We start from the raw sequence: 26,252 nt of genomic DNA on the forward strand, positions 1-26,252 counted from the left end.
GTCTACCTTAATGTTTCTCAAGAACCCCAATACCTCCTCCTTTTTGATCTCAACATGTCTCAAACTATCTACACATCCTTTCCCAGACTCATCATCCATCAAGTCCTTCTCTTTGGTGAATACTGACGCAAATATGCTTCAACTTTAGCTGACACTATCAAATGCCTTCTGGAAATCCAGACAAATAATATCTGCAAACATTCCACTGTTCACTTAGTCACCTTACCAAAAAGTTGAAATTCATGCTGATTGCTGAGTGGGTGAGATGAAGATTGGTGGGAGACTTGTGTGCAGCACCATCACTGATTATAGGTAGATGGGCTGAATTGTCTGTTTCTGTGTACTTTGAAATCCAGATGCAGCAATAGAGTCAAAGAGAGCAGTCAGTCAGGATCCGCAGCCTCTTGCTTTCAATCAAGCTTTATTTTAGAACAAAATCATATTTAAATCAGATTCAAATCTTAATTTTCCCAGGAACACAGCCCCTGTCCTTGCCTATTCTCGTACATCATGCTACTGTCTCCCCAATCAGCACCCCTCCACCTTTCTCAACATCTGGGTGTCACTGGCTAGGCTACTAAATGCCTTTGACATGATGGTGAACTGTTTTCTTGAACCCTGCAGTCTCTGTGGTGTAGGTACACCCACAGTGCTGTTAGGGGGGAGAGCTCCAGGATTTTGAGCCAGCAACAGTGAAGGAGCAGCGATGTATTTCCAAGTCAGGATGGTGAGTGGCTTGGAGGGGAACCTCCGGGTGGTAGTGTTCCCATGTGTCTGCTGCTCTTGTCCTTTTGAATTGTAGTGAATGTGGCTTTGGAAGATGTTGTCTTGGTGAGATCTTGCAGTGCATCTTGTAGATGGTACACACGGCTGCAACATTTTGGCAGTGCTGGACGGAGGGAATGTTTGTGTATGTGGAGCCAATCACGTGGGCTGCTTTGTCTTGGATAGTGTTGAGTTTGTGTTGTTGGAGCTGCACTCATCCAAGCAAGTGGAGAGTATTCCATTACATTCCTGACTTGTGCCTTGTAGATGGTGGACAGGCTTTGGGGAGACAGGGGGCAGCACGATGGCAGAGTGGTTAGCACTGCTGCCTCACAGCGCCAAGGACCCGGGTTCGATTCCTGGCTTGGGTCACTGTCCGTGTGGATTTTGCACGTTCTCCTCATATCTGCGTGGGTTTCCTCCGGGTACTCCAGTTTCCTCCCACAGTCTAAAAATGTGCGGGTTAGGTGGATTGGCCATGTTAAATTGCCCCTTAGTGTCAGGGAGACTAGCAGGGTAAATACTCTGGATTATGGGGATAGAGTCTGGGTGGAATTGTGTATGATGCAGGCTCAATGAGCCGAATGGCCTCCTTCTGCAAGGTAGGATTCTATGTGAGTTAATCACCATAGTATTCCGAGCCTTTGACCTGCTCTGGTAGCCACAGTATTTATATGGCTGGTCCAGTTTTTGGGATCCTGCTGTCCCTCTCGTCTCTGGTCTCCTCACATATCACCTCAGAGGTTCAACTTCTGAGATGAATTTGTAATCAAATGACCATAAAACAACTCTAGAATATGTTAATGTTCGGGGTGGGGAGGGAGGGAGAGAAGTTGGAATATCGTGACAGTGGCTGAAAATGTCACAAGAGAATTCCAAAACTCATTCTCTGTCAGTGGGTCTGACTGGAACCCTGGAAAACCATTGCTCCGGTAACAAAGAGAGTAACATTTCCGCTGCACAGCCACCGCTGCCGGCCATGCACAGCCATAGTTAACAGACAGTGATGCAATGTTTACGCAGTCAAATAATCCATCCACAGAGGAAGACTTGGGGTGAGATACTGAAGGATCGTGTCTGAGGACAGCAACAACTTAAAAGAAGACAAAGTGAATGAGTGATGAGGAAGCATTCCCTTTAAAAGTCTACTGGATAGAGCAAAATAGATTAAAAATCTAGAAAGCTTTTCTGAGTAAAGGCCAGTTAATTAAAAAGCATAAAAAGAGTAAGATAATCAATGAAGTATCCAGTCACATATATCTTGGAAAGGCCGATGAGACGATATATTGAAAGCCTGAGTAATCACAATATTCGATAAATGAGGTAAATCTGTCAGTGTCAAAACAGCAGAAAGGTGTGGGTGGGAGAGGAAGGAGAGGGGAGAAGGGTTAGGGAGAGAGAGGGGACAGGAAGGGATGGGAGAGAGAGGGGACAGGAAGGGATGGGAGAGAGAGGGGACAGGAAGGGATGGGATAGGGGGTGTGGAGTGATAGGACAGGTGACAAAGTGTGTGGAAGAAGTGGACAGGATGACATTTTAGGATGGGTGTGGGGTGGAGGGTGGGAAGGGGTGTAACGAGAGACAAGAGGTATAGAGTGTGGAGGAGAGGTATTGGAGTGGGGGAGGAGGTGTGGAGGGAGAGGATGATAGGGAAGAGGAGGGATGCGGTGTGGAGGAGGAAGAGGGGGAGGGGCTAGGGAAGAGGAGGGAGGAGAGGGTGGAGGGAGAGGATGCTGGGGATGTTGAGAAGGGTGCAGGGGATGGGGGTGAGGGCTGAGTTTCAGAACACTGCTCTCTCAGGCCTCCCCTTCTAAGGGTGGGACTGCGGCGAGAGCAGGGATCAGGCTGGAGTAGATCTCGATGCCGTTCAGGAAGACCCTCTCATTCAGGAACTCATTGTGATCGTGCAGTAAGATAGGAGTCTGGTTCATGGGCGAGAATCCAATAGCTGGGTAGCCCATCTAGGAAAGCAAAGAGGAGTAAATCACAGACACAACAGCAAGATAAATGCAACTCAAATAACTACCCCCCCCCCCCCCACCCCATGCCCCCCAAAAAAACATTTCTCCCACCCCCGATAACACTCACAAACATATTAAAACCCCAAACACTCGACTAAACATCTCCCCATCCCGACAAAAAATCCCTATTAACTACTCCACCTTGACAAACATCCACAAACACAATTGGACATCCGACACAGCCCCCTTTCTGTCATCAGAAAAATGCCCAAAACTTCTCAAGACTGTTGTGTATACTAGGTTGTTGTTGAGTAGATTGGTTGTGTCGGATGTGTCGGATCCGGGGGGCTGTGTCGGATGCCCAATACTCTCCAGTCAGGATGTGAGGCCCCAAGCTCCAGTGTTAGGATGATGCAAGATACTCACAGCGCGAATGAAGCGACTATCAGTGGCAGCCGGGAAGATCTCACACTGCAGGTTCATGCCCCTAAAACACAAAACACAATCAGGCAGCTCCATAGACTGTAGCACGACACTTCCACAGAACCGCACGCTGCAACATTATACTGTAACACAATCCTGTCCAACACTGCAACACTGTCCAACAGCAATCAATGTGATGTCCGTCGCTGTAACACAGTCCCACAGCAGTCAGTGTGCAGTCTGTCACTGCGAAACATTCCCACAGCTGTCTGCAGCAGCCCCGCACTATAACACAGTTCCACAGCACACTGTGTGCAGTCACTCACTGTAACACAGTCTCACAGCAGTCTCTGTAGAATCCCTCACTGTAACACAGTCCAACAGTCATAGTAGCTGATCTATGTTGCAGGCAGGCAGTTCCCACACACCCCACAAACAGAACTGTCACTACTCACAATTTCTGGCAGGTGCTGCTGAATGTGTTCCACCAGGGGTCAGACTTCTCAATGGACGTCACTGTCTGGTCCATGCCTTTCTGCAGGTAAATGGAAAACTGTGAATATTCTTCTCAATAATCCAATATACACAACACCCAACAACAACCCAGTATACAAAACACCCAACAACAACCCATTCTACACAACACCCAACAACAACCCTGTACACACAAAACCCAACAACAATCCATTCTACACAACACCCAACACCCCAGTCTACACAACACCCAACAACCCATTTTACACATCACCCAGCAACAAACCAATCTACTCAACAACAACCTACTATACACAACAGACAAGAACAACCCAGTCTACACAACACCCAACAACCCTGACATAGGCCTGACATACGATGAACGTCTGAGGATCGTGGGATTATATTCATTGGAGTTTAGGAGGTTGAGGGGAGATCTGATAGAAACTTACAAGATAATGAACGGCTTAGATAGGATGGACGTAGGGAAGTTGTTTCCATTAACAGGGGAGACTAGGACGCGGGGGCACAGCCTTAGAATAAAAGGGAGTCACTTTAGAACAGAGATGAGGAGAAATTTCTTCAGCCAGAGAGTGGTGGGTCTGTGGAATTCATTGCCACAGAGGGCTGTGGAGGCCGAGACGTTGAGCGTCTTCAAGACAGAAATTGATAAATTCTTGATTTCTCGAGGAATTAAGGGCTATGGGGAGAGAGCGGGTAAATGGAGTTGAAATCAACCATGATTGAATGGTGGAGTGGACTCGATGGGCCGAATGGCCTTACTTCCGCTCCTATGTCTTATGGTCTTATGGTCTAACCCATTTTACACATCACCCAGCAACAAACCAATCTACTCAACAACAACCTAGTATACACAACAGCCAAGAACAACCCAGTATACACATCACCCAACAACAACCCAGTATACACAACACCCAACAACCAGTATACACAACACCCAACAACAACCAGTATACATAATACCCAACAAAAACAACCCATTCTACACATCACCCAACAACAACCCATTCTACACAACACCCAACAACAATCCAGCATACACAACACCCAACAACAACCCATTCTACACATCACCCAATAACAATCCAGTATACACATCACCCAACAACAACACATTCTATACAACACTCAACAACTCAGTCTACACAACACACAATGCAGTATACACAACATTCAACAACAACTCAGTATACACAACACCCAGCTACACTTAGCACCCAACAACAATGCAGTATGTGGTTCACCACACCAGATGCAGGCAAATGTGAGGATGGCATCCTATGGGTACACCCCAATAAGAGTATCGCCTATGGGTGTAATAACCAAAGAGTGGTGTATAGGAAAGATAATGGGAGCTCTGATTACTGCTCCCTAAGGACAACCCTCACTAGTGATTGATGGGCGTACACTAACCATGGGTGCATGGAGCTAGCCTGTCGAGCCCATGGTCCAGAAAAAGGGCTGGAATTAGGAAAGAAGTGCCCCGGTAAGGTTATTCAGAACGAGTATATATACTATGAAATTAAGAATGGGTTAAGACCAACTGTTAGCATACCCATCCCCACTTGTCCCGAAACCACCTCAGGGCCCCAAAATGGGTTGATACTAAAACGTACAGGGAAAATATTATTCGATAACACACACTACGAATTGGTACCAGAAGTGATAGATTTCGCCGGAACACAATTACCAGACTGGTGTCCCTCCCCACTTCGAAAACTGCAGCTCCACTTGACCCAGAGGCTGCTGAGCTGAAAGACTGGGACACACGCGGGGGAAGAGACGCCCAGGTCAAAGGGGCACAAGAGGAGGGAAATCCTGAATGATCTGGCGACTGCATACGGAGCGGGGGTATCCACCATTAATGCACTGGATCTGGCTGATTTGGATAATAAGCTCAGAGTCCTAACCCGACAAGTTAAACAGACCTTGGACAGCTGAAATGAAAATGCTTGGCAAGATGCCGAGGGAGATTTGGTTGAGAACAGGGCTAGTAGCCTTAAGGTTACTGTACTGGAAGGACATGTCCAAACTATTAATCAGATCGCCCGAGAGAGGGTGGAAGATGATGCCAGGCAACGGAACCGAACTCTATGTAGCATCTATGGGCAATGGATGGTCGAGCAGTTAAGAGAGAATCTTGACCAGGTTAGCAGGGGGAAAGTTCCGTCCTGGATCAGTGATGAACAGATTGAACACCTGTACCGGGAAAAAGACACCCCAATGTCACTGACTGCCAATTACGGCAACTGACCAAGGTCTGGTCTAATGATAGTTGTAGAGGAATCCCAGGGACTGCACTAGGAATGGTGCTGGGGATCCCAGTAATTTTAAAAAATAAGGTCGGGTTGAGACTTTTTGAAGCCGAAAATATAGGGATCATTAAAGGAGGGATGTGGATGGGATAGCAGGGGTCCCTACCGTGTGTGGTTGAGAAAGGAGGGAAGCTCATAGGCACCAGTCTGGAGAAATGTGAAGACACAGACAAAATGGTTGTGTGTCCATATCCGGTGTATGAAAATTAACATGCCCTGTGTGGATTCAGAACAACCACTAACCTAAATTGTACACTGGAAATTTGAAATTTGGAACGGGATGTCACCCGGGTGGCTTACAGGGGGCAGGGGATATTGTATTACAACCTCGCTAGAAAATTAGTAGTATGGGGCAGCCATTTGTAACATCCACAACACTACCTTTTGCATTAAACCACAGATTCCCGCTAGGATAGGATTAATTGAGATGATAGACATACACAGAAAAGAGAAAACACTAATAAATGCTAGTGAGGAATTGAGACAAAGCCTGGGAGGCTATTTTGAAAAATTTGATACCGGGACAACACTTCTACCCGAGAAACTTCAACAAATTCGGACACAATTGATCACAGCACACAAGACCTTTGTGAAAGTAGTGCAGCAAACAGGGGAAATAAAAAAAGGACATTAGTGAAATTAGAGTCACTACAAGGTGGGAGGACCTCTGGGATTGGGATTCAAATGTCCAAATCCACCCATGGGTCTGCATTCTGTCACACCTGGCTGTAATAGGAATCCTACTTATGGCAGTGTACCTAACCATCCTCACATTTAAATTCGCCCGATGGAGGAAGGAATTCCTGCAAAACTTGGACTCGGCAAGGGCCATCCGACATCGGGAGAGGCTCTACAATCAAGAGCCTTGATACTCTCCCATCTATATTTAATATGTATAGTCACTTGTCATTTTGTACTGTTTATTGCTTTGTTTTGTATATACCCTATTGATGTATTGTTTTTTTTAAATTAATTATTTTACTTCATTTAAATTTGTTGGTACTATTATGGGTTGGGATGATACTATCAACCCCAGATTCGGGGTACTTGCTTGTTGAGATGGTTTGGTAAGAATTGTGTGATCCGGTTCGCTGATGCTCACTGGATCAAGAGGAGGGAATGTGGTAATATAATCAGGGCCTAGTTTGAAGGCAGATCAAATTGGATATCCTAAATTAAAGAATTGGGCATATTAAAATCAAATACAGTCAAACTTCGTGCAGGCCAATTGTACAAATACACAAACATATCTGGGCCTGACCCATCGATCACCCATCAAAGGTTGTTGCACTCTACTGATACTTAGCAGGAGATCATTGCAGCCTATTGTTAGAAGCCCAGATCGGGCCAGACTTTCTGTCACTGAGAGTTCCTGCAGTTACCTTATCTGATAACAGGTTACATGTAAGCAACAGCATGGAGATGGACACCTGGGGGCGGACACTGGTGTCCTGTCAGGCAGAAATCATGAAACCCACTGGGAATTGGAGCCCCCTCCTGGGACCTCATTGGCCGGAAGCCAGAGAAGTTTCTGGAAAGGCAAGCAGGAGACTCGACGAGGGAGGCGACCTTGACCATTCGGAAGACTGACCAGAGAAGGAAGGAAGGAAGAAGCTGCCATCGAGACTTACCTTCGCGACGACAGACCAGAGGGATTCAGACAATCGAGCCTGCAGTTTAACCAAACCATCTTTGCGGGTAGTATACTTGAATCTGGGGTATCCTCTTGTTTTATGTGGGTAATGTAAGAGTTAATAGTGTTATTATTAATAAACTTGTTGAACCTTTACTTGTGTTTGTCCTTTATCCATCTTGCAAATAAGGGCACCGGGGTAAAATCTTGGAGTAAGCAAACTGGTCGAAAGTATCTGAGAATTAACAGGTACAACACTACAGAACACCCAACAACAACCAGTATACACAACACCCAACACCAACCCAGTATACACATCACCTAACCACAACCCAGTATATACATCACCCAACAACAACCTAGTATACACAATGACCCATTCTACACAATACCCAACAACAACCCAGTATACACAAGACCCAACAACCCATTCTATACAACACACTGCAACAACCCAGTATACAAAACACCCAACAACAACCCAGTCTACACAACACCCATCAACAACTCATTCTACACAATACTCAAGAACAACCCAGTATACACATCACCCAACAACAGTCTACACAACACCCAACAATCCATTTTACACATCACCCAGCAACAAACCAATCTACCCAACACCCAACAACAACCTAGTATACACAACAGCCAAGAACAGCCCAGTCTACACAACACCCATCAGCAACCCAGTATAGATAACACCCAACAACAATCATGTATACACAACAGCCAACAACAATCCTGTATACACAACACCCAACAACAACCCAGTATATACAACACCCAACACCCAGTATACACAACACCCAACAACCCTAGTATACACATCATCCAACAACAACCGAGTATACACAACACTCAATAACCCATTCTACACAACACCCAACAATCCAGTATACACAACACCCAACAACAACCCAGTATAAACATCATCCAACAACAACTGAGTGTACACAACACCCAACAACCCATTCTACACAACACCCAACAACAATCCATTCAACACAACACCCAACATCAACCCAGTATACACAATACGCAACAACAACCCAGTACACAACACCCAAAAACCCATTCTACTCAATACCCAGCAACAACCCATTCTACACAACACCCAACAACAACCCAGTATACACAACACCCAACAACAACCCAGTATACACAACACCCAACAACAACCCAGTATACACAAGACCTAACAACCCATTCTATACAACACCCAGCAACAACCCAGTATACAAAACACCCATCAACAACCCAGTATACACAACACTCAAAAACAACTCAGTATGCACACCACTCAACAACAACCCAGTATACACAACACCCAACAACATCCAGTATACACAACACCCAACAACCCAGTATACACATCATCCAACAACAACTCAGTATACACAACACCCAACAACCCATTCTACACAACACCCAGTATACACAACACCCAACAACCACCCAGTATACACATCACCCAACAACAACCAAGATACACATCGCCCAACAACAACCCAATCTACACAACACAACAACAACCCAAGATACACATCACCCATCAAAAACCCAGTACACAACACGCAACAACAACCAGTATACCAACACCCAACAACAACCCAGCATACACAACACCCAAAAACAATCCCGTATACACAACACTCAACAACAATCCCGTATACACAACACTCAACAACAATCCTGTATACACAACACCCAACAACCCATTCTACACAACACCCAGCAAGAACCCATTGTACACAACACCTACCAACCCAGTGTACACAAGACCCAACAACCCATTCTGTACAACACCCAACAACAACCCAGTATACAAAACACCCAACAACAACCCAGTCTACACAACACCCAACAACACAACACCCAACAACAACCCAGTCTACACAACACCCAACAACAACCCAGTCTACACAACACTCAACAACAACCCAGTATACACAACACCCAACAACATCCAGTATACACAACACCCAACAACAACCTAGTATGCACATCATCCAACAACATGAGTATACACAACACCCAATGACCCATTTTACACAACACCCAACAACAACCCAGTATACACAAGACCTAACAACCCATTCTATACAACAACCAGCAACAACCCAGTATACAAAACACCCAATAACAACCCAGTCTACACAACACCCAACACCCAACAACAACCCAGTCTACACAACACTCAAAAACAACTCAGTATACACATCATCCAACAACATCTGAGTATACACAACACCCAATGACCCATTCTACACAACACCCAACAACAACCCAGTATACACAAGACCTAACAACCCATTCTATACAACACCCACCAACAATCCAGTATACAAAACACCCAACAACAACCCAGTATACACAACACCCATCAACAACCCAGTATACACAACACTCAAAAACTCAGTATACACACCACCCAACAACCCAGTATACACATCACCCAACAACAACCAAGATACACATCGCCCAACAACAACCCAATCTACACAACACCCATCAACAACCCAGTATACTCACGCAGACACGGGGAGAACCTGCAGAGAGCGCACAGATAGTGACCTGAGTCAGGAATCGAACCCAGGTACGATTCCTGGGTTCACATCACACAACAACAAACCAATCTACCCAACAACAACCTAGTATACACAACAGCCAAGAACAACCCAGTCTATACAACACCCATCAGCAACTCAGTATACACAACACCCAACAACACCCAGTATACACAACACCCAGCAACACCCAGTATACACAACACCCAGCAACAACCTAGTATACACATCATCCAACAACAACTGAGTACACACAACACCCAACAACCCAATATACACAACACCCACCAACACCCCAGTATACACAACACCGAACATCAATCCTGTATACACAACACCTAGCAACAACCCAGTATACACAACACCCATCAATACCCCCCGTATGAACAACTCCAAGCAATATCCCCAGTATACACAACGAGTGTCCAGTCCACCCAGCCAATGCCCAGTCCGCACGGCCAGTGTCCAGTCCGCACGGCCAGTATCCAGTCCACACGGCCAGTGTCCAGTCCGCTCAGCCTGTGCCCAGTCCGCACAGCCTGTGCCCAGTCCGCACAGCCTGTGCCCAGTCCGCACAGCCTGTGCCCAATCCACACAGCCTGTGCCCAGCCCAAACAGCCAGTGGCTGGTCCACACAGCCAGTGGCTTGTCCACACAGTCAGGCCTGTCCACACAGCCAGGCCTGTCCACACAGTCAGTGGCCTGTCCCCACACGGCCAGTGGCTTGTCCACACGGCCAGTGTCCAGTCCACACAGCCTGTGCCCAGTCCGCACAGCCCGTGCCCAGTCCACACAGCCAGTGGCCGGTCCACACAGCCAGTGGCCTGTCCACACAGTCAGGCCTGTCCACACAGCCAGGCCTGTCCACACAGCCAGTGGCCTGAGCACACACAGCCAGTGGCCTGTCCACACAGTCAGGCCTGTCCACACAGCCAGGCCTGTCCACACAGCCAGTGGCCTGAGCACACACGGCCAGTGGCCTGTCCACACACGGCCAGTGGCCTGTCCACACACGGCCAGTGGCCTGTCCGCACAGCCAGTGTCCGGTCTGCATGGCCTGCGCCCAGTCCGCACGGCCTGCGCCCGGTCCGCACAGCCAGTGGCCTGAGCACACACAGCCAGTGGCCTGTCAACACACAGCCAGTGACCTGTCCACACACAGCCAGTGGCCTGTCCACACACTGCCAGTGGCCTGTCCACGCAGCCAGTGGCCTGTCCACGCAGCCAGTGGCCTGTCCACGCAGCCAGTGGCCTGTCCATGCAGCCAGTGGTCTGTCCACACAGCCAGTGGCCTGTCCACACAGCGAGTGGCCTGTCCACACAGAAGTGCCCAGTCCACACTGCGAGTGTCCACTCCACATAGCCACTGCCCAGTCCACACAGACTGAGCTCATGGCAGTTGGCAACACTGGAAGAATCCAATCTGCACAAAACACGACTGTGGTCTTGTTTGCTGAGATCAGGGTCATATCGTATCCTGGATTAATGTAAAGACAGCTGAGAGTTCACTGAAAAATAAATTACGAAAGATCTATTTGTGATCTTATCACCTGATGGAACTCGTACTGAACTCCATCACCTGCATTCTGACACCACATCTTAATTTTCTCCTCAAATGCCTGAAACAAGAGAGAAAATCATAATGAGCAACATTTCCCGACACGTGAGACACAGCTGCTCATTGCTGACACTGGAGACGACAACAACTTACATTGATATTGCACTTTTAAAGTAATTAAACATCGCAAGACTCTTTCAGCAACATTGTCAAACAGAGCATGACACTAAGCCACATGGACACTTGAAGAAGGAGGACGAGGTGAAAATGTCTCAGGATGGCATTCCAGAACTTGGGCCTGGGAAATTGAAGACATGGCCAGCAATGCTGGAGCAATTAAAACTGGCAATTGAAAAGAGAGCCGAATTTGAGGAGCGCAGATATCTTGGAGGTTTGCTGTGTTGGAGTTTACAGAGATAGGGAGTGATGAGGACATGTAGGGATTTGACAAGGAGGAGAATTGTGATATCCACACCTGCTTGGACAAAAGTCATGTAGGTCAGGGAGCACCAGAATGATGGAAAAAAATGATTGGTGTGAGCTGGGACATGGAGAGCAGTTCATGGAGGTAGATAATGAGCGACCAGCCAGGAGTGTACTGGATTGTTCGAATCACGAAGTAATGAAGATGCAAATGAGGATTTCAACAGCTGATAAGCTGAGACAGAAGTGAAGTCGAGAGTTAATACAAATAAGCAGTCTTAGCGACAGCAGAAATATGAAATTGGTAGCTCTTCACAGGATCAAATGTGACAGCAAGGTTGCAAACAGACTGGCTTAATCTCTGGAGAGGGGAATGGAGATTTGACTCCCTTTATCAATATCTGACACATGTCTCTCTTTGCTGACATCTCCTTTTCTGCTACAGCTGATAAACAATGAAACAGAAAGACACAGAGCCAGTCATACCTTAAGATCCACAGTTGGGGGAATCCGGATATCAAAGGTGGCTGTTAGCTCCTTGGGGACTACGTTATAGGCCACGCCTCCTTGCAGTAAAGTCAGGTTGACAGTGGTGACATCTCCCAGAGTCAGGCATTCACTCAGATTCAGCCTAAAACATAAACTCTGCATGGTTAAAGCTGGGCCTCAGTCACTGTCCTGTACCTGTGCTCTTGAAACTGGTGTTCTTTGTCTGTAAGTTGCCTCCACCTTATCCATCCATAGATTCCATTATTTTATAGGAACTACCATGTCTCCCATGATTCCAGTCTTTTAGCTTTGCCACCTCAGTCAGTCAGCAAACTCTGGTCACTCTCCTCAGAACTGTCCCCATGGCAGCTCTGTCCTTTACTGGACCAGCTGCCCAAAACAGCACACCTTCTTCTAGAGATAGAAACAGAAAACACTGGAAACATTCGGACAAAAGCTCATCGAAATGTTAACTCACTTTCTCTCTCCACAGACACTACCATGCCTGACCAGCTGAGCACTTCCAGTATTTCCTGTTTTTACCATGATTTCTAGTATCAGCAGGTTTTTGCTCAGCGCCAGTCTCCAGTGGTCTCAACATTGATCTGTACAATATCAGCCCCACTTGGGACAATACTGTCCACAGGAGATTGGCCCAGGATGTTGGAATTCAGAAGAATGAGAGGGGATTAGTGCGGAGTATCTATGGGTCAAAATATTGCTTGTTGATTTTACAACTGTCAATGGGCTAATCGTAACTGATTGAATTTTGCAGTCATTTTGGGTTAGCTAGATTAACATGGCCACACTATGGGGGTCTATAAATATGGCTACGGTAACCATTAATTCTTGAGAAGGACTTAATTTGTTCAGTGTTCCTCCCCTGCCGATGATTTAAGAATGCTTTGGCGATTCCAGGGTGGTATTTGAAATTGTCCACAACAGTGATCTCTTTGAAATGTTTACAATTCTAAGAGGGCTTGGCAAAGTGGATGCTGAGAGGCTGTTACACCTGGCTGGGGACTCTATCTCACGGCCTTAATGCTGGGATCTCAGCTACTTTCAGCCTGTATTAACAACATAGATGAAGAAACAGGGAGTCATGTCGCTCACCATCAACTACAATGGGGCAACACTCCCTCAGGACTGCAGTGTCAGCCCAAGCCGGTAAGGTGGGGGGGTTCTGGAGTGGAGCAGTCAGAAGGAGGTCAAACAATCCATTCAGGAAAATGACACCAGCCCCAAGTTGACAATTGGACTACAAAACCCACAACACAAAGAAACCTCACCTCTTCTTCTCCTTCTCTCTGAAATCCAGGAATGAATTGAGAACTCTGCGCTGAAATATTTTGGAAAATGAAAGAATTAATGATACTGCAAGCTAAATTGGGAAGCTGTTTCTTCCCAATCCTCAGCAGGGGATGGCAAAGCTGTTGGATGTCAAGGGACAATGACTGGATTCTCTCTTGTTGGACATGGGGTCCATGCCTGGCACATGCGTGCGTGAATGTTACTTGCCACTTGACAACCCAGGTCTGAATGATGTCTTGGAAGGCTTTTGGGAAGATGAGGGGTATGGGTCATTGTGAAGGGGTAGAATTTGAAGTGTAGGACAGGTTAGCGGATGGGAAGGTGGATGGGCATAGGAGTGTGGGGAGGGGTCCCAAGGAAGAGGAGAATAGCTTTAGGGAGTGAGGCCCGGGTTTGGAGGAATGAGATTCGGGGGGGCAGGTTGGGGGAGAGGGCACAGATTGGGGGAGGGGGGCACAGGTTTGGGGGAGGGGACGGGTTCAGGGGAGGGGGCACAGGTTGGGGGAGGGGTCACAGGTTGGGGGAGGGGGCACGTTTGTAATTTGGACGTGTTTTAGGAGCTCTGGGATTCAGTAAGGGGCAGAGGCTGGGAGAGCGTCACCAAAATTCAACATTTACCAGCTTTTCAGCAGCAGTGTTCTCTATGAAGCGGGACCCGTGTCCTGGACTCCCCGGGCACCGGACTGTAACCCCTAGAGTGACACACGTGGGTTAGGATAGGGTTATTACAGCATTCTCTCCCCCCAACACATTCACATTCTCTCCCACCCCCACATGTCCACCGCAACTCCCTGGCTATTACTACTGGCAAGATGAATCCCTCCTTTTCCAGACATTGATTGGCAGGTTCAAACACTCTCAAATCAGGTCCAGCACAGGATTAGATACTGAATGAAGCTCCCTCTACACTGTCCCTATCAAACACTCCCAGGACAGGTACAGCACAGGGTTAGATACACAGTAAAGCTCCCTCTTCACTGTCCCATTGAACACTCCCAGGACAGATATAGCACGAGGTTAGATACAGAGTAAAGCTCCCTCTACACTGTCTCCATCAAACACTCCCAGGACAGGTACAGCACAAGGTTAGATACAGAATAAAGCTCACTCTCCACTGTCCCCATCAAACATTCTCAGGGCAGGTACAGCACGGGGTTATAAAGTCATAGAGTGCAGAAAATGCCCTTCGGCCTATCGAGTCTGCACTGACAATAACTACCACTAAAGTCGCACTGATCCCATTTTCTAGCACTTGTCCCATAGCCATGGATGTTATGATGCTTCAAATGCTGATTCAAATACTTTTCAAAGGTTATAAGATTTCTGGCCACAACTACCTTCGCAATGAATTCCAGATTCCCAGCACCCTCAGAATGAGAAAATGTTTTCTCAAATCCCCTATGTATCTCCTGCCTCTTACCCTAAAACTATGCCTCCTCATGACTGACCCCTCAACCAAGGGGAACAGCTGCTTCCTATTCAGCCTGTCCTTGCTCCTCATTATCTTATACACCTCAGTCATGTCCTCCCTTAGCCTTCTCTGCTCTGGAGAAAACAATCTAAGCCTATCTAGTCTCTCCTTATAGCTCAAATGCTCCATTCCAGGCAACATCCTGGTGAATCTTCTCTAATTGCTTTTTAAAATTCCCTCTTACACTTTCTATATTCCTCTAGGGCCCACAGCTGAATTGGTCCCTTTGGATATGCCAAACACCTTTCTCTTCTTCCTTATCCAGTCCTGAATTGTCCTAGACATCCAGGGTTCCCTGAACTTATTGTTCCTATATTCCCCATTATAGGAAACATGTTGGATCTGTAATCTCCCTAGCTCCTAATTGAATGGCTCGAATACCTCCTCAATTCCTCACAGTCCCTTTTCCTGAATTCTGTACCTACGTTCTCCTTTTCCAGAGTGAAGACCAAAAAGAAGTATTCATTTAACATCCTTTCCAATATCCTGTGGCTTCACACACAGATTGCCCCTTGATCCCGATTGGGTCCTTCTATTTCCCTGGTTAACCCTTTCCCCTTAATGTATTTATAAAATGTCTTAGGAATCTCCCTAATCTTGTTTGTAAGTCCTTTTTCATGCCCTCTTTTTGCTCTTCTAATTGCTTTAAGTTCCCTCCTGCACTATCCTATATTCCTCTGCGGCCACAGCTGAATTGCTCCCATTGGACTTGCTAAAAGCCTTTCTCTTCTTCCTCATCCAGTCCTGCATTGTCCCAGACATGATGTGGAGATGCCAGCATTGGACTGGGGTAAACACAGTAAGAGTTTTAACAACACCAGGTTAAAGTCCAACAGGTTTATTTGGTAGCAAATGCCATTAGCTTTCGGAGCACTGCTCCTTTGTCAGATGGAATGACTATCTGCTCATAAACAAGGCATACAGAGACACAAACTCAAGTTCCAGAATACTGATTAGAATGCGAATCTTTACAGCTAATCAAGTCTTAAAGATACAGACAATGTGAATGGAGAGAGCATTAGGTACAGGTTAAAGAAATGTGTATTGTCTCCAGACAGGACAGCCAGTGAGATTCTGGAGCTCCAGGCAAGCTGTGGGGGTTACCGATAATGTGACATGAACCCAAGATCCCAGTTCAGGCTGTCCTCATATGTGCGGAACTTGGCTATCAGTTTCTGCTCAGCGACTCTGCGCTGTCGTGTGTCGTGAAGGCCGCCTTGGAGAACGCTTACCCGAAGATCAGAGGCCGAATGCCCGTGACCGCTGAAGTGCTCCCCCACAGGAAGAGAACAGTCTTGCCTGGTGATTGTTGAGCAGTGTTCATTCATCCGTTGTCGTAGCGTCTGCATGGTTTCCCCAATGTACCATGCCTCGGGACATCCTTTCCTGTAGCGTATCAGGTAGACAACGTTGGCCGAGTTGCAAGAGTATGTACCGTGTACCTGGTAGTTGGTGTTCTCATGTGAGATGATGGCATCCGTGTCGATGATCCGGCACGTCTTGCAGAGGTTGCTGTGGCAGGGTTGTGTGGTGTTGTGGTCACTGTTCTCCTGAAGGCTGGGTAGTTTGCTGCGGACAATGGTCTGTTTGAGGTTGTGCGGTTGTTTGAAGGCAAGAAGTGGGGGTGTGGGGATGGCCTTGGCGAGATGTTATTTGTGGGGGTGTGGGGATGGCCTTGGTGAGATGCTATTTGTGATATATATAAATGATTTGGAAGAAGGTGTAACTGGTGTTATCAGCAAGTTTGCAGATGACACGAAGATGGCTGGACTTAAGGATAGCGATGAACGTTGTCGGACAATACAGCAGGCTATAGATAGGCTGGAAAATTGGGCGGAGAAATGGCAGATGGAATTTAATCCAGATAAATGCGAAGTGATGCATTTTGGAAGAACTAATGTAGGGAGGAGATATACAATAAATGGCAGAGCCATCAAGAGTATAGAAACACAGAGGGACCTAGGTGTGCAAGTCCACAAATCCTTGAAGGTGGCAGCACAGGTGGAAAAGGTGGTGAAGAAGGCATATGGTATGCTTGCCTTTATAGGATGGGGTATAGAGTATATACGGTAGCACAGTGGTTAGCACTGCTGCTTCACAGCTCCAGGGTCCCGGGTTCGATTCCCGGCTCGGGTCACTGTCTGTGTGGAGTTTGCACATTCTCCTCGTGTCTGCGTGGGTTTCCTCCGGGTGCTCCGGTTTCCTCCCACAGTCCAAAGATGTGCGGGTTAGGTTGATTGGCCAGGTTAAAAATTGCCCCTTAGAGTCCTGGGATGCGTAGGTTGGAGGGATTAGCGGGTAAATATGTGGGGTGGGATTGTGGTCGGTGCAGACTCGATGGGCCGAATGGCCTCCTTCTGCACTGTAGGGTTTCTATGATCTATGATAAAAACTGGAGTCTGATGTTGCAGCTGTATAGAACACCAGTTAGGCCACATTTGGAGTACTGCGTCCAGTTCTGGTCGCTGCACTACCAGAAGGACGTGGAGGCTTTAGAGAGAGTGCAGAGAAGGTTTACCAGGATGTTGCCTGGTATGGAGGGTCTTAGCTATGAGGAGAGATTGGGTAAACTGGGCTTGTTCTCCCTGGAAAGACGGAGAATGAGGGGAGACCTGATAGAGGTGTACAAAATTATGAAGGGTATAGATAGGGTGAACAGTGGGAAGCTTTTTCCCAGGTCGGAGGTGACGATCACGAGGGGTCATGGGCTCAAGGTGAGAAGGGCGAGGTATAACTCAGATATCAGAGGGACGTTTTTTAGGCAGAGAGTGGTGGGGGCCTGGAATGCGCTGCCAAGTAGGCTGGTGGAGGCAGACACGCTGGCATCGTTTAAGACTTACCTGGACAGTCACATGAGCAGTCTGGGAATGGAGGGATACAAACAAATGGTCTAGTTGGACCAATGAGCGGCACAGGCTTGGAGGGCCGAAAGGCCTGTTTCCTGTGCTGTACTGTACTACTGTACTGTTCTGTTGATGTTCGTCTTCATCAATGACATGTTGAAGGCTCCGGAGGAGATGCCGTAGCTTCTCCGCTCCGGGGAAGTACTGGATGACGAAGTGTACTCTGTCCACCGTGTCCCGTATTTGTCTTCCAAGGAGGTCGGTGCGGTTTTACGCTGTGGTGCATCGGAACTGTTGATCGATGAGTCAAGCGCCATATCCTGTTCTTATGAGGGCATCTTTCAGCGTCTGGAGGTGTCTGTTGGGATCCTCCTCATCTGATTAGATCCTGTATATATGGAGGGCTTGTCCGTAGGGGATGGCTTCTTTAACATGTTTAGGGTGGAAGCTGGAGAAGTGGAGCATCGTGAGGTTATCCGTGGGCTTGCGGTACAGTGAGGTGCTGAGGTGACCGTCCTTAATGGAGATGCGTGTGTCCAAGAATGCAACCGATTCCGGAGAGTAGTCCATGGTGATTCTTATGGTGGGATGGAACTTGTTGATGTCATCATATAGTCGTTTCAGTGATTGTTCACCATGAGTCCAAAGGAAGAAAATATCATCGATGTATCTAGTATATAGCATCGGTTGAAGGTCCTGTGCGGTGAAGAAGTCTTGTTCGATGTCTGGAGACAATACACATTTCTTTAACCTGTGCCTAATGCTCTCTCCACTCACATTGTCTGTATCTTTAAGACTTGATTAGCTGTAAAGATTCGCATTCTAATCAGTATTCTGTAACTTGAGTTTGTGTCTCTGTATGCCTTGTTTGAGCAGATATCCACTCCATCTGACGAAGGAGCAGCGCTCCGAAAGCTAATGGCATTTGCTACCAAATAAACCTGTTGGACTTTAACCTGGTGTTGTTAAAACTCTTATTGTCCTAGATATCCAGTGTTCCCTTAAATTATTTCCCCTACATTTTCCCCTAAAGGGTACATGTTGGACCTGTACGTTCCCCAGCTCCTTTTTGAATGCCCCTACTGCTCTGCTAGACTTACCCACAAGCAGTTGATCCCAATCAGATCCTGCCTTATTATAATAAAATCTGCCTTTGCCCAATCCAAAGCCATCTTTTGCAGGCCATCTTTCTCCTTTTCCAAAACAAATTTGAACCGTACCATGTTGTGGTCTCTAACACTAAAATGCTCCCCTATTGCTACATTGAACACTTGTCCAGCTCCGTTCCCCAGGACCAGAAGCAGCACTGCGCCATCTCTTGTTGGGCCTTCTACATATTGATACAAAAAGCTCCCCTGAATACCTTTCAAGAAATCCGCCTCCTCTAAATCCTTGAGACTATAACTATCCCAGATTATGTTGGTTAGATACAAAGTAAATCTCCCTCTATACTATCCCCATCGAACACTCCCAGGACAGGTACAGCACAGGGTCTTACTCTATCCCCACTGCCACATCATCCACAGCCTCTGAAGAGGCACTGCTCATCTGCTTTAACCCATGAAAGTTGGAGTACTTACACCACACACTCCTCTCACCATAGTAGACTGTGTAGGCATTGCTGGGATTAGCCAGACCTGGGGACACAATGGAGAATATCAGCAATCAGTATCCATAGCCAGGGAGAGAGAGCTTCACAATGAACAGCAGCCCTGATATTTCAGACCAGAGCAGAAACAGGTGACCGGTCACAGCACACAAAGTCAATCCAGCTGTAATCAACTTTGGGGACGGGTGAGAGGGGAATCACATAAAGATTCTGACCCTAATCACAACCGAATACAAGCCAGTAGATGCAGGGAGAGGGGGTTCGGGGAGGCAGGGTTCAGAGGAGGTCACTGAGGCAGGGAAAAGGGAAGGTCGGGAGGCAGGGGAGATTGGCGGGATCGGGGAGCGGGGGAGGTCCGGGAGGCGGGGAAGTCAGGGAGGCAGGGAGCACAAGCGGGGGCAGTCGGGGAGGCGGAGATGTCAGGGAGGCAGGGAGTGGGGGCAGTTGGGGAGGCGGGGAGGCCAGGGGCGGGGGAGCGTCAAGGAGCGGGGGAGGTCCGGGAGCAAGGAAGGTCGGGGAGGGGGAGAGTGTCAGGCCAGCAGGGGAGGTCAGGGAGCAGAGGAGGTCGGGGAGTGGGGGAGATCAGAGAGCCAGGGAGTGAGGGAGGTCGGGGAGGCCAGGGAGCAGGTGAGCTCGGGAGCAGGGGAGGTCGGGGAGGCAGGGAAGTTCAGGAGCGGGGGAGGTCGGGGAGGTGGGGGAGGTTGGAGAGGCAGGAAGCGGGAGAGATTGGGGAGGTAGGAAGCAGGGGTGAGGGGGTTGGGAGCATGGGAGGTTGGGGAGGCAGGAAACGGGGGAGTCAGGGAGCTGGGGAGCGGTGGAGGCTGGGGAGGCGGGGAGCGGGGGAGGTTGGGGAGGCGGGGAGCGGGGGAGGTTGGGGAGGCGGGGAAGGTTGGGGAGGCGGGGAGCGGGAGAGGTCGGGGAGGTCAGGGAGACGGTTAGTGGGGGAGGGCGGGAAGAGGGAGGTCAGCGAGGCAGGGAGCAGGAGAGGTCAGGGAGCAGGGAGGTAGGGAAGGCAGGGGAGGTAGGGGAGCGGGGGAGGTTGGGGAGGCAGGGAACAGGGAAAATCGGGGAGCGGGGAGGTGGGAGTGGGGGAGGTCAGGGAGACAGGGAGCAGAGGAGGTTGAAGCAGGGAGGGGGAAAGTCGAGGCAGGGAAGGGGGGGTCTTGGCAGGGAAGGGGAGCTCATGGCAAGGAGGGGGAGGTCATGGCAAGGAGGGGAGGTCATAACCCTACAGTGCAGAAAGAGGCCATTCGGCCCATCGAGTCTGCACCGACCACAATCCCACCCAGGCCCTACCCCCATATCCCTACATATTTACCCGCTAATCCCTCTAACCTACACATCTCAGGACACTAAGGGGCAATTTTAGCATGGCCAATCAACCTAACCCGCACATCTTTGGACTGTGGGAGGAAACCGGAGCACCCAGAGGAAACCCACGCAGACACGAGGAGAATGTGCAAACTCCACATAGACAGTGACCCAAGCCGGGAATCGAACCCAGGTCCCTGGAGCTGTGAAGCAGCAGTGCTAACCACTGTGCAACCGTGCCGCCCAGGTCATGGCAGGGATGGGTAGGTCATGGCAGGGAGGGGTAGGTCATGGCAGGGAGGGGTAGGTCATGGCAGGGAGGGGGAGGTCATGGCAGTCTAGCAGAGCAGTAGGGGCATTCAAAAATGAGCTGGGGAGAGTACAGGTCCAACATGTACCCTTTAGGGGAAAATGTAGGGGAAATAATTTCAGGGAACGCTGATGTCTAGGACAATGCAAGACTGGATGAGGAAGAAGAGGGGGAGGTCATGGCAGGGAGGGGGAGGTCATGGCAGGGAGGGGGAGGTCATGGCAGGGAGGGGGAGGTCATGGCAGGGAGGAGGAAGTCATGGCAGGGAGGGGGAAGTCATGGCAGGGAGGGGGAAGTCATGGCAGGGAGGGGGAGGTCATGGCAGGGAGGGGGAGGTAATGCAGGGAGGGGGAGGTAATGCAGGGAGGGGGAGGTCATGGCAGGGAGGGGGAGGTAATGCAGGGAGGGGGAGGTAATGCAGGGAGGGGGAGGTAATGGCAGGGACGGGGAGGTAATGCAGGGAGGGGGAGGTAATGCAGGGAGGGGGAGGTAATGGCAGGGAGGGGGAGGTAATGCAGGGAGGGGGAGGTAATGGCAGGGAGGGGGAGGTAATGGCAGGGAGGGGGAAATCGTGGCAGGGAGGGGGAGATCATGGTCAGTGGGTGGGAAGTGCGAGATAGGGAAGGATTGAGGGGCATGAGTCCGAGCAAAGCGGGGTTATTGGGTAAAAGAAACAGTGATGTGAAAGATGAATGAACAACCCTAGCGTTATAGAGACGAAAATGTATAGTGCGATGGGTGTCAGGGACTGGAGTAACAATCATCCAGCTGCTGCGTCTAACCTGATAAAGTTCCAGAGTTTGCCTATAAATCCTGGAGCTAGTGCTGGTGCCAAGCCATCAATTCGGGATAGAAACTGCCTTGCGTCTGCTTCTATAAGTGGGCATGTTCATCACCACTGTCACAGTGGAGACCTGGTGCTTCTTCACAAAGGACATCTGGGCACCCATCTCTCTGATACTGGCACAAGACGGGGCACTAGGAGATCTTATCTAGAAGGAGCCAGCTACAGCACCTGAACACCCAAGAGAAAAAGAAGCAAAACAATAGGCAGAAAATGGAGAAGAGGTCCTACCTTCATCGAGGCCAAAGCCGACGTTTAATGCCCTGAACTCTTCTTGTTTAACAAACGCTGCCATCCCATTCTGACCTCCGATTTCTTCATCTGCATCACAGAAAATCGTCTCAGACATAGTAACCGGAATTTGGCCACTTTATATTTGGAAAGACTGCTGTGCCCACCAACCCTGTGCCATCACCCCCTCATCCTGCACCCACTTCTCACTTCCCCCTCCCCCTGCACCCACCTCCCACTTCCCCCTCGCCCTGCACACTTTCCCTGTGTCCTGCACCCACCTCCCTCTTCCCCCTTGGCCTGCACACACCTCCCACTTCCCCCTCGGCTTGCACATACCTCCCCTTCGCCCCACACACACCTTCCACTTTCCCCTTGCCCTGTACCCACTTCAGGGAGCTGCTGCAAGCTAAGCAATGGAGGATGAGGAGGTGAGAAGGTAAAGGACTTAGTTTAACATCCTATCTGTAAAAAAGGCATCTCCAACAGAGCAGCACATCCTGAGTATTGCATTGGGATGTGTTAATCGATGTTTTTATGTTTAAGTTTCTCGAGTCAGGCTGAAAGTTGCCCCTAAGCTGCACATAGAAACACAAGAAATAGGAGCAAGAGTAGACCTGTCAGCCCATCGAGCCTGCTCCACCATTCAATATGATCAGGGTTGGTCTTAGGCTTCAACTCCACTTTCCCTTCCACTCCCCATATCCTTTAATTCCCAGAGAGACCAAAATTCTGTCTATCCCAGCCTTAAATATTTTTGTGAAGTTAGTGTTTATAAATTTATTCAAAAATTGTAAAATGCTAAAAGTTGTAAAATTTCACGGTTCCGTTAAAAAGTAGTGTTTTTAAAAGAGATGCATGTGCAAAATGCAAGTACACAGAGAGCATAGAGTGAAACATTGTATCACAAGGCTAGGCAGTACTGCTGCCAAGACAACAGGTTGTTTTTGAATTTTAACCAATCAGCTTAAACTAGGTATTTGAATAACAGCAGCCTATCAGATTTGAATTTGATGTTTTGGTAAACTGTAAACCAATCCTATTGTGGGGATTTTGATATGACATCAGAGGTCTAAGCCACAGCTCCCAGCTTCAGATAACCAGACCGCAATTGCCTCAGACAGCAACTGCCTCTGCCGGCCACCTTCTGGAACAACTCACAGCTTGAGAAAGACACACATTTCTGCCACTGTAACAGCCTCATTTATGTCTTAAAAGAAAGCCTCATCTCGATAGTGAAGACAGAAGAAATCAGCAAAGAAGACAGAAGATTCTGGAAGATGTCAAACCTGGTTGAAATTTTGAGAGTGACTAAATATTCTATTTTTTTTGTTAATAAGTGGAAATTGGATTTATCTAAACAACAGTCCATTAGGATAGTGTTTTATTCGGTTTGTTAATAGTTTGGTTAACCTGTTCACTGTTAATTAGATAAATAAAGTGTTACTTGTTGTTTTAACAGAGAGTCTCAGATAGTTATTTTGATTTAACCACTAAAAGTTTGATTTGATTTATTATTGTCACATGTATTAACATACAGTGAAAAGTATTGTTTCTTGCGCATTATATAGATAAAACATACCATTCATAGAGAAGGAGACGAGAGAGCGCAGAATGCAGAGCTACAGCTTGGGTGTAGAGAAAGATCAACTTAATGCAAGATAAGTCCATTCAAAAGTCTGACAGCAGCAGGGAAGAAGCTGTTCTTCATAGAATCATAGAATCCCTACAGTGCAGAAAGAGGCCATTTGGCCCATCGAGTCTGCACCGACCACAATCCCACCCAGGCCCTACCCCCATATCCCTACATATTTACCCACTAATCCCTCTAACCTACGCATCTCAGGACACTAAGGGGCAATTTTAGCATGGCCAATCAACCTAACCCGCACATTTTTGGACTGTGGGAGGAAACCGGAGCACCCGGAGGAAACCCACGCAGACACGAGGAGAATGTGCAAACTCCACACAGACAGTGATCCAAGCCGGGAATCGAACTCAGGTCCCTGGAGCTGTGAAGCAGCAGTGCTAACCACTGTGCTACCGTGCCGCCCTTGAGTCGGTTGGTATGTGACCTCAGACTTTTGTATCTTTTTCCCGAAGGAAGAAGGTGGAAGAGAGAATGTCCAGGATGCATGTGTCCTTAATTATGCTGGCTGCTTTGTCGAGGCAACGGGAAGTGTGGACAGAGTCAATGAATGGGAGGCTGGTTTGCGTGATGGATTGGGCTACATTCACAACCTTTTGTAATTCCTTGCAGTCTTAAACGTTGCTGAAGCACTGACATTATCCCTTCTCTCACACACTTTAACAGATTAAAGAGGTTCTGGGGATTGAAGATGTTTCCCAAATTTGCCAAGAAAGTTCAGAAAGTCAGAAAAAGACGACATTTGTAGAATTGGCAAACAGGCTAAAATTGGGTTTAACCAGGGATAATAGGAAAGCTGAAATTCTAACGGAGATAACCAAGCATTTAGGTATATCAGAGAAACAGTCAACTGCAACGGAGTTAGAAAAAAATTAAATTGCAAATTAGACTGATTGGACTGGAAAGTGAACTTAAAAGGCTGGAGTTAGAAAAAGAGAGAGAGGAAAGAGAGAGGAAGGCACTAGCAGAAGAAAAAAGAGAGAGAAGAAAGAAAGAAGGAAAGAGAGAGGAGGGCCCTAGCAAAAGAAAGAGAAAGGGAAGGCTTGTTTGAGTTGAAAAATATGAAGTTGGAAGTTGAAGCAAAAAGAGTTCAAATGACAGAAGTAAAAGTACAAGATGGAAGTGATGGTGAGCAAGTTAAGCATAGCCAACCGTCTGGTAGGGATAAATACAAATATGTCCAAACATTACCAAAATTAAATGGAAAAGACGCAGAAGCCTTTTTCATTTCCTTTGAGAAATTGACTACACAGATGAAATGGCCACAGGAGATGTGGGTAATGTTAATTCAAGGAAAGCTGAAATTCTAACAGAGATAACCAAGCATTTAGGTATATCAGAGAAACAGTCAACTGCAACGGAGTTAGAAAAAAATTAAATTGCAAATTAGACTGATTGGAGCTGGAAAGTGAACTTAAAAGGCTGGAGTTAGAAAAAGAGAGAGAGGAAAGAGAGAGGAAGGCCCTAGCAGAAGAAAAAGAGAGAGAAGAAAGAGAGAAGGAAAGAGAGAGGAGGGCCCTAGCAAAAGAAAGAGACCAAGTTGGTAGGCAGGGCTACTGAGGTGTTTGCAGCGCTATCAAAGGAGGTGTCAGGAAAGTATGAAGAAGTATTTTGAGTGCTTACGAATTGGTATCAGAAGCATATAGACAATGGTTCAGAAATGTAAGGAAGGAACCAGGTCAAACATATATTGAGTTTCAAAGAATTAAGCAGAGCCACTTCGATAGATGGATGAGGGCATTAAAGATAGAAAAGACAAAAGAGGCTATTAGAGATATTATTCAACTGGAGGAGTTTAAAAACTCATCTCCTGAAGTGATGAGAACTTAAGTTGAAGAACAGAAAGTTGAAACAGCGAGAAGAGCTGCAGTGATGGCAGATGAATACACATTAGTGCATAAATTGAAATCTAGCTTCTGACAGAAATTTCATTCCATGAGGGATAGAAATTGGGAAAGAGGGAAATCCTTCAATGAAAAACAAAAAGCAGATCACACTGGGAACAGTTACCTGTGAAGAAAGAAACCCAAGAAGGTGGAAAA

At 47.6% G+C, this 26,252-nt stretch overlaps 1 protein-coding gene across 3 annotated transcripts in view; it reads right to left on the reverse strand.

The window, feature by feature from the left end:
* Positions 1-395: 395 nt before the first annotated feature.
* The window catches only part of LOC144491464 (aminoacylase-1B-like), a 51,858-nt gene continuing 26,001 nt past the window's right edge, over positions 396-26,252 (reverse strand). For all 3 annotated transcript variants that reach the window (XM_078209322.1, XM_078209323.1, XM_078209321.1), the window contains exons 7-15: positions 22,563-22,652; positions 19,838-19,894; positions 14,562-14,635; positions 13,922-13,971; positions 12,630-12,774; positions 11,713-11,781; positions 3,605-3,684; positions 3,153-3,213; positions 396-2,726 (exon numbers count right to left, since the gene is read on the reverse strand). In XM_078209322.1, the coding sequence (XP_078065448.1) occupies positions 2,562-2,726; positions 3,153-3,213; positions 3,605-3,684; positions 11,713-11,781; positions 12,630-12,774; positions 13,922-13,971; positions 14,562-14,635; positions 19,838-19,894; positions 22,563-22,652 (791 nt within the window). In that variant the 3' untranslated portion in view covers positions 396-2,561. The remainder of the gene's footprint in view (positions 2,727-3,152; positions 3,214-3,604; positions 3,685-11,712; positions 11,782-12,629; positions 12,775-13,921; positions 13,972-14,561; positions 14,636-19,837; positions 19,895-22,562; positions 22,653-26,252) is intronic.

The sequence above is a fragment of the Mustelus asterias genome, chromosome 3 (assembly GCF_964213995.1).
Source record: "Mustelus asterias chromosome 3, sMusAst1.hap1.1, whole genome shotgun sequence".
Lineage (NCBI taxonomy): Eukaryota > Metazoa > Chordata > Chondrichthyes > Carcharhiniformes > Triakidae > Mustelus > Mustelus asterias.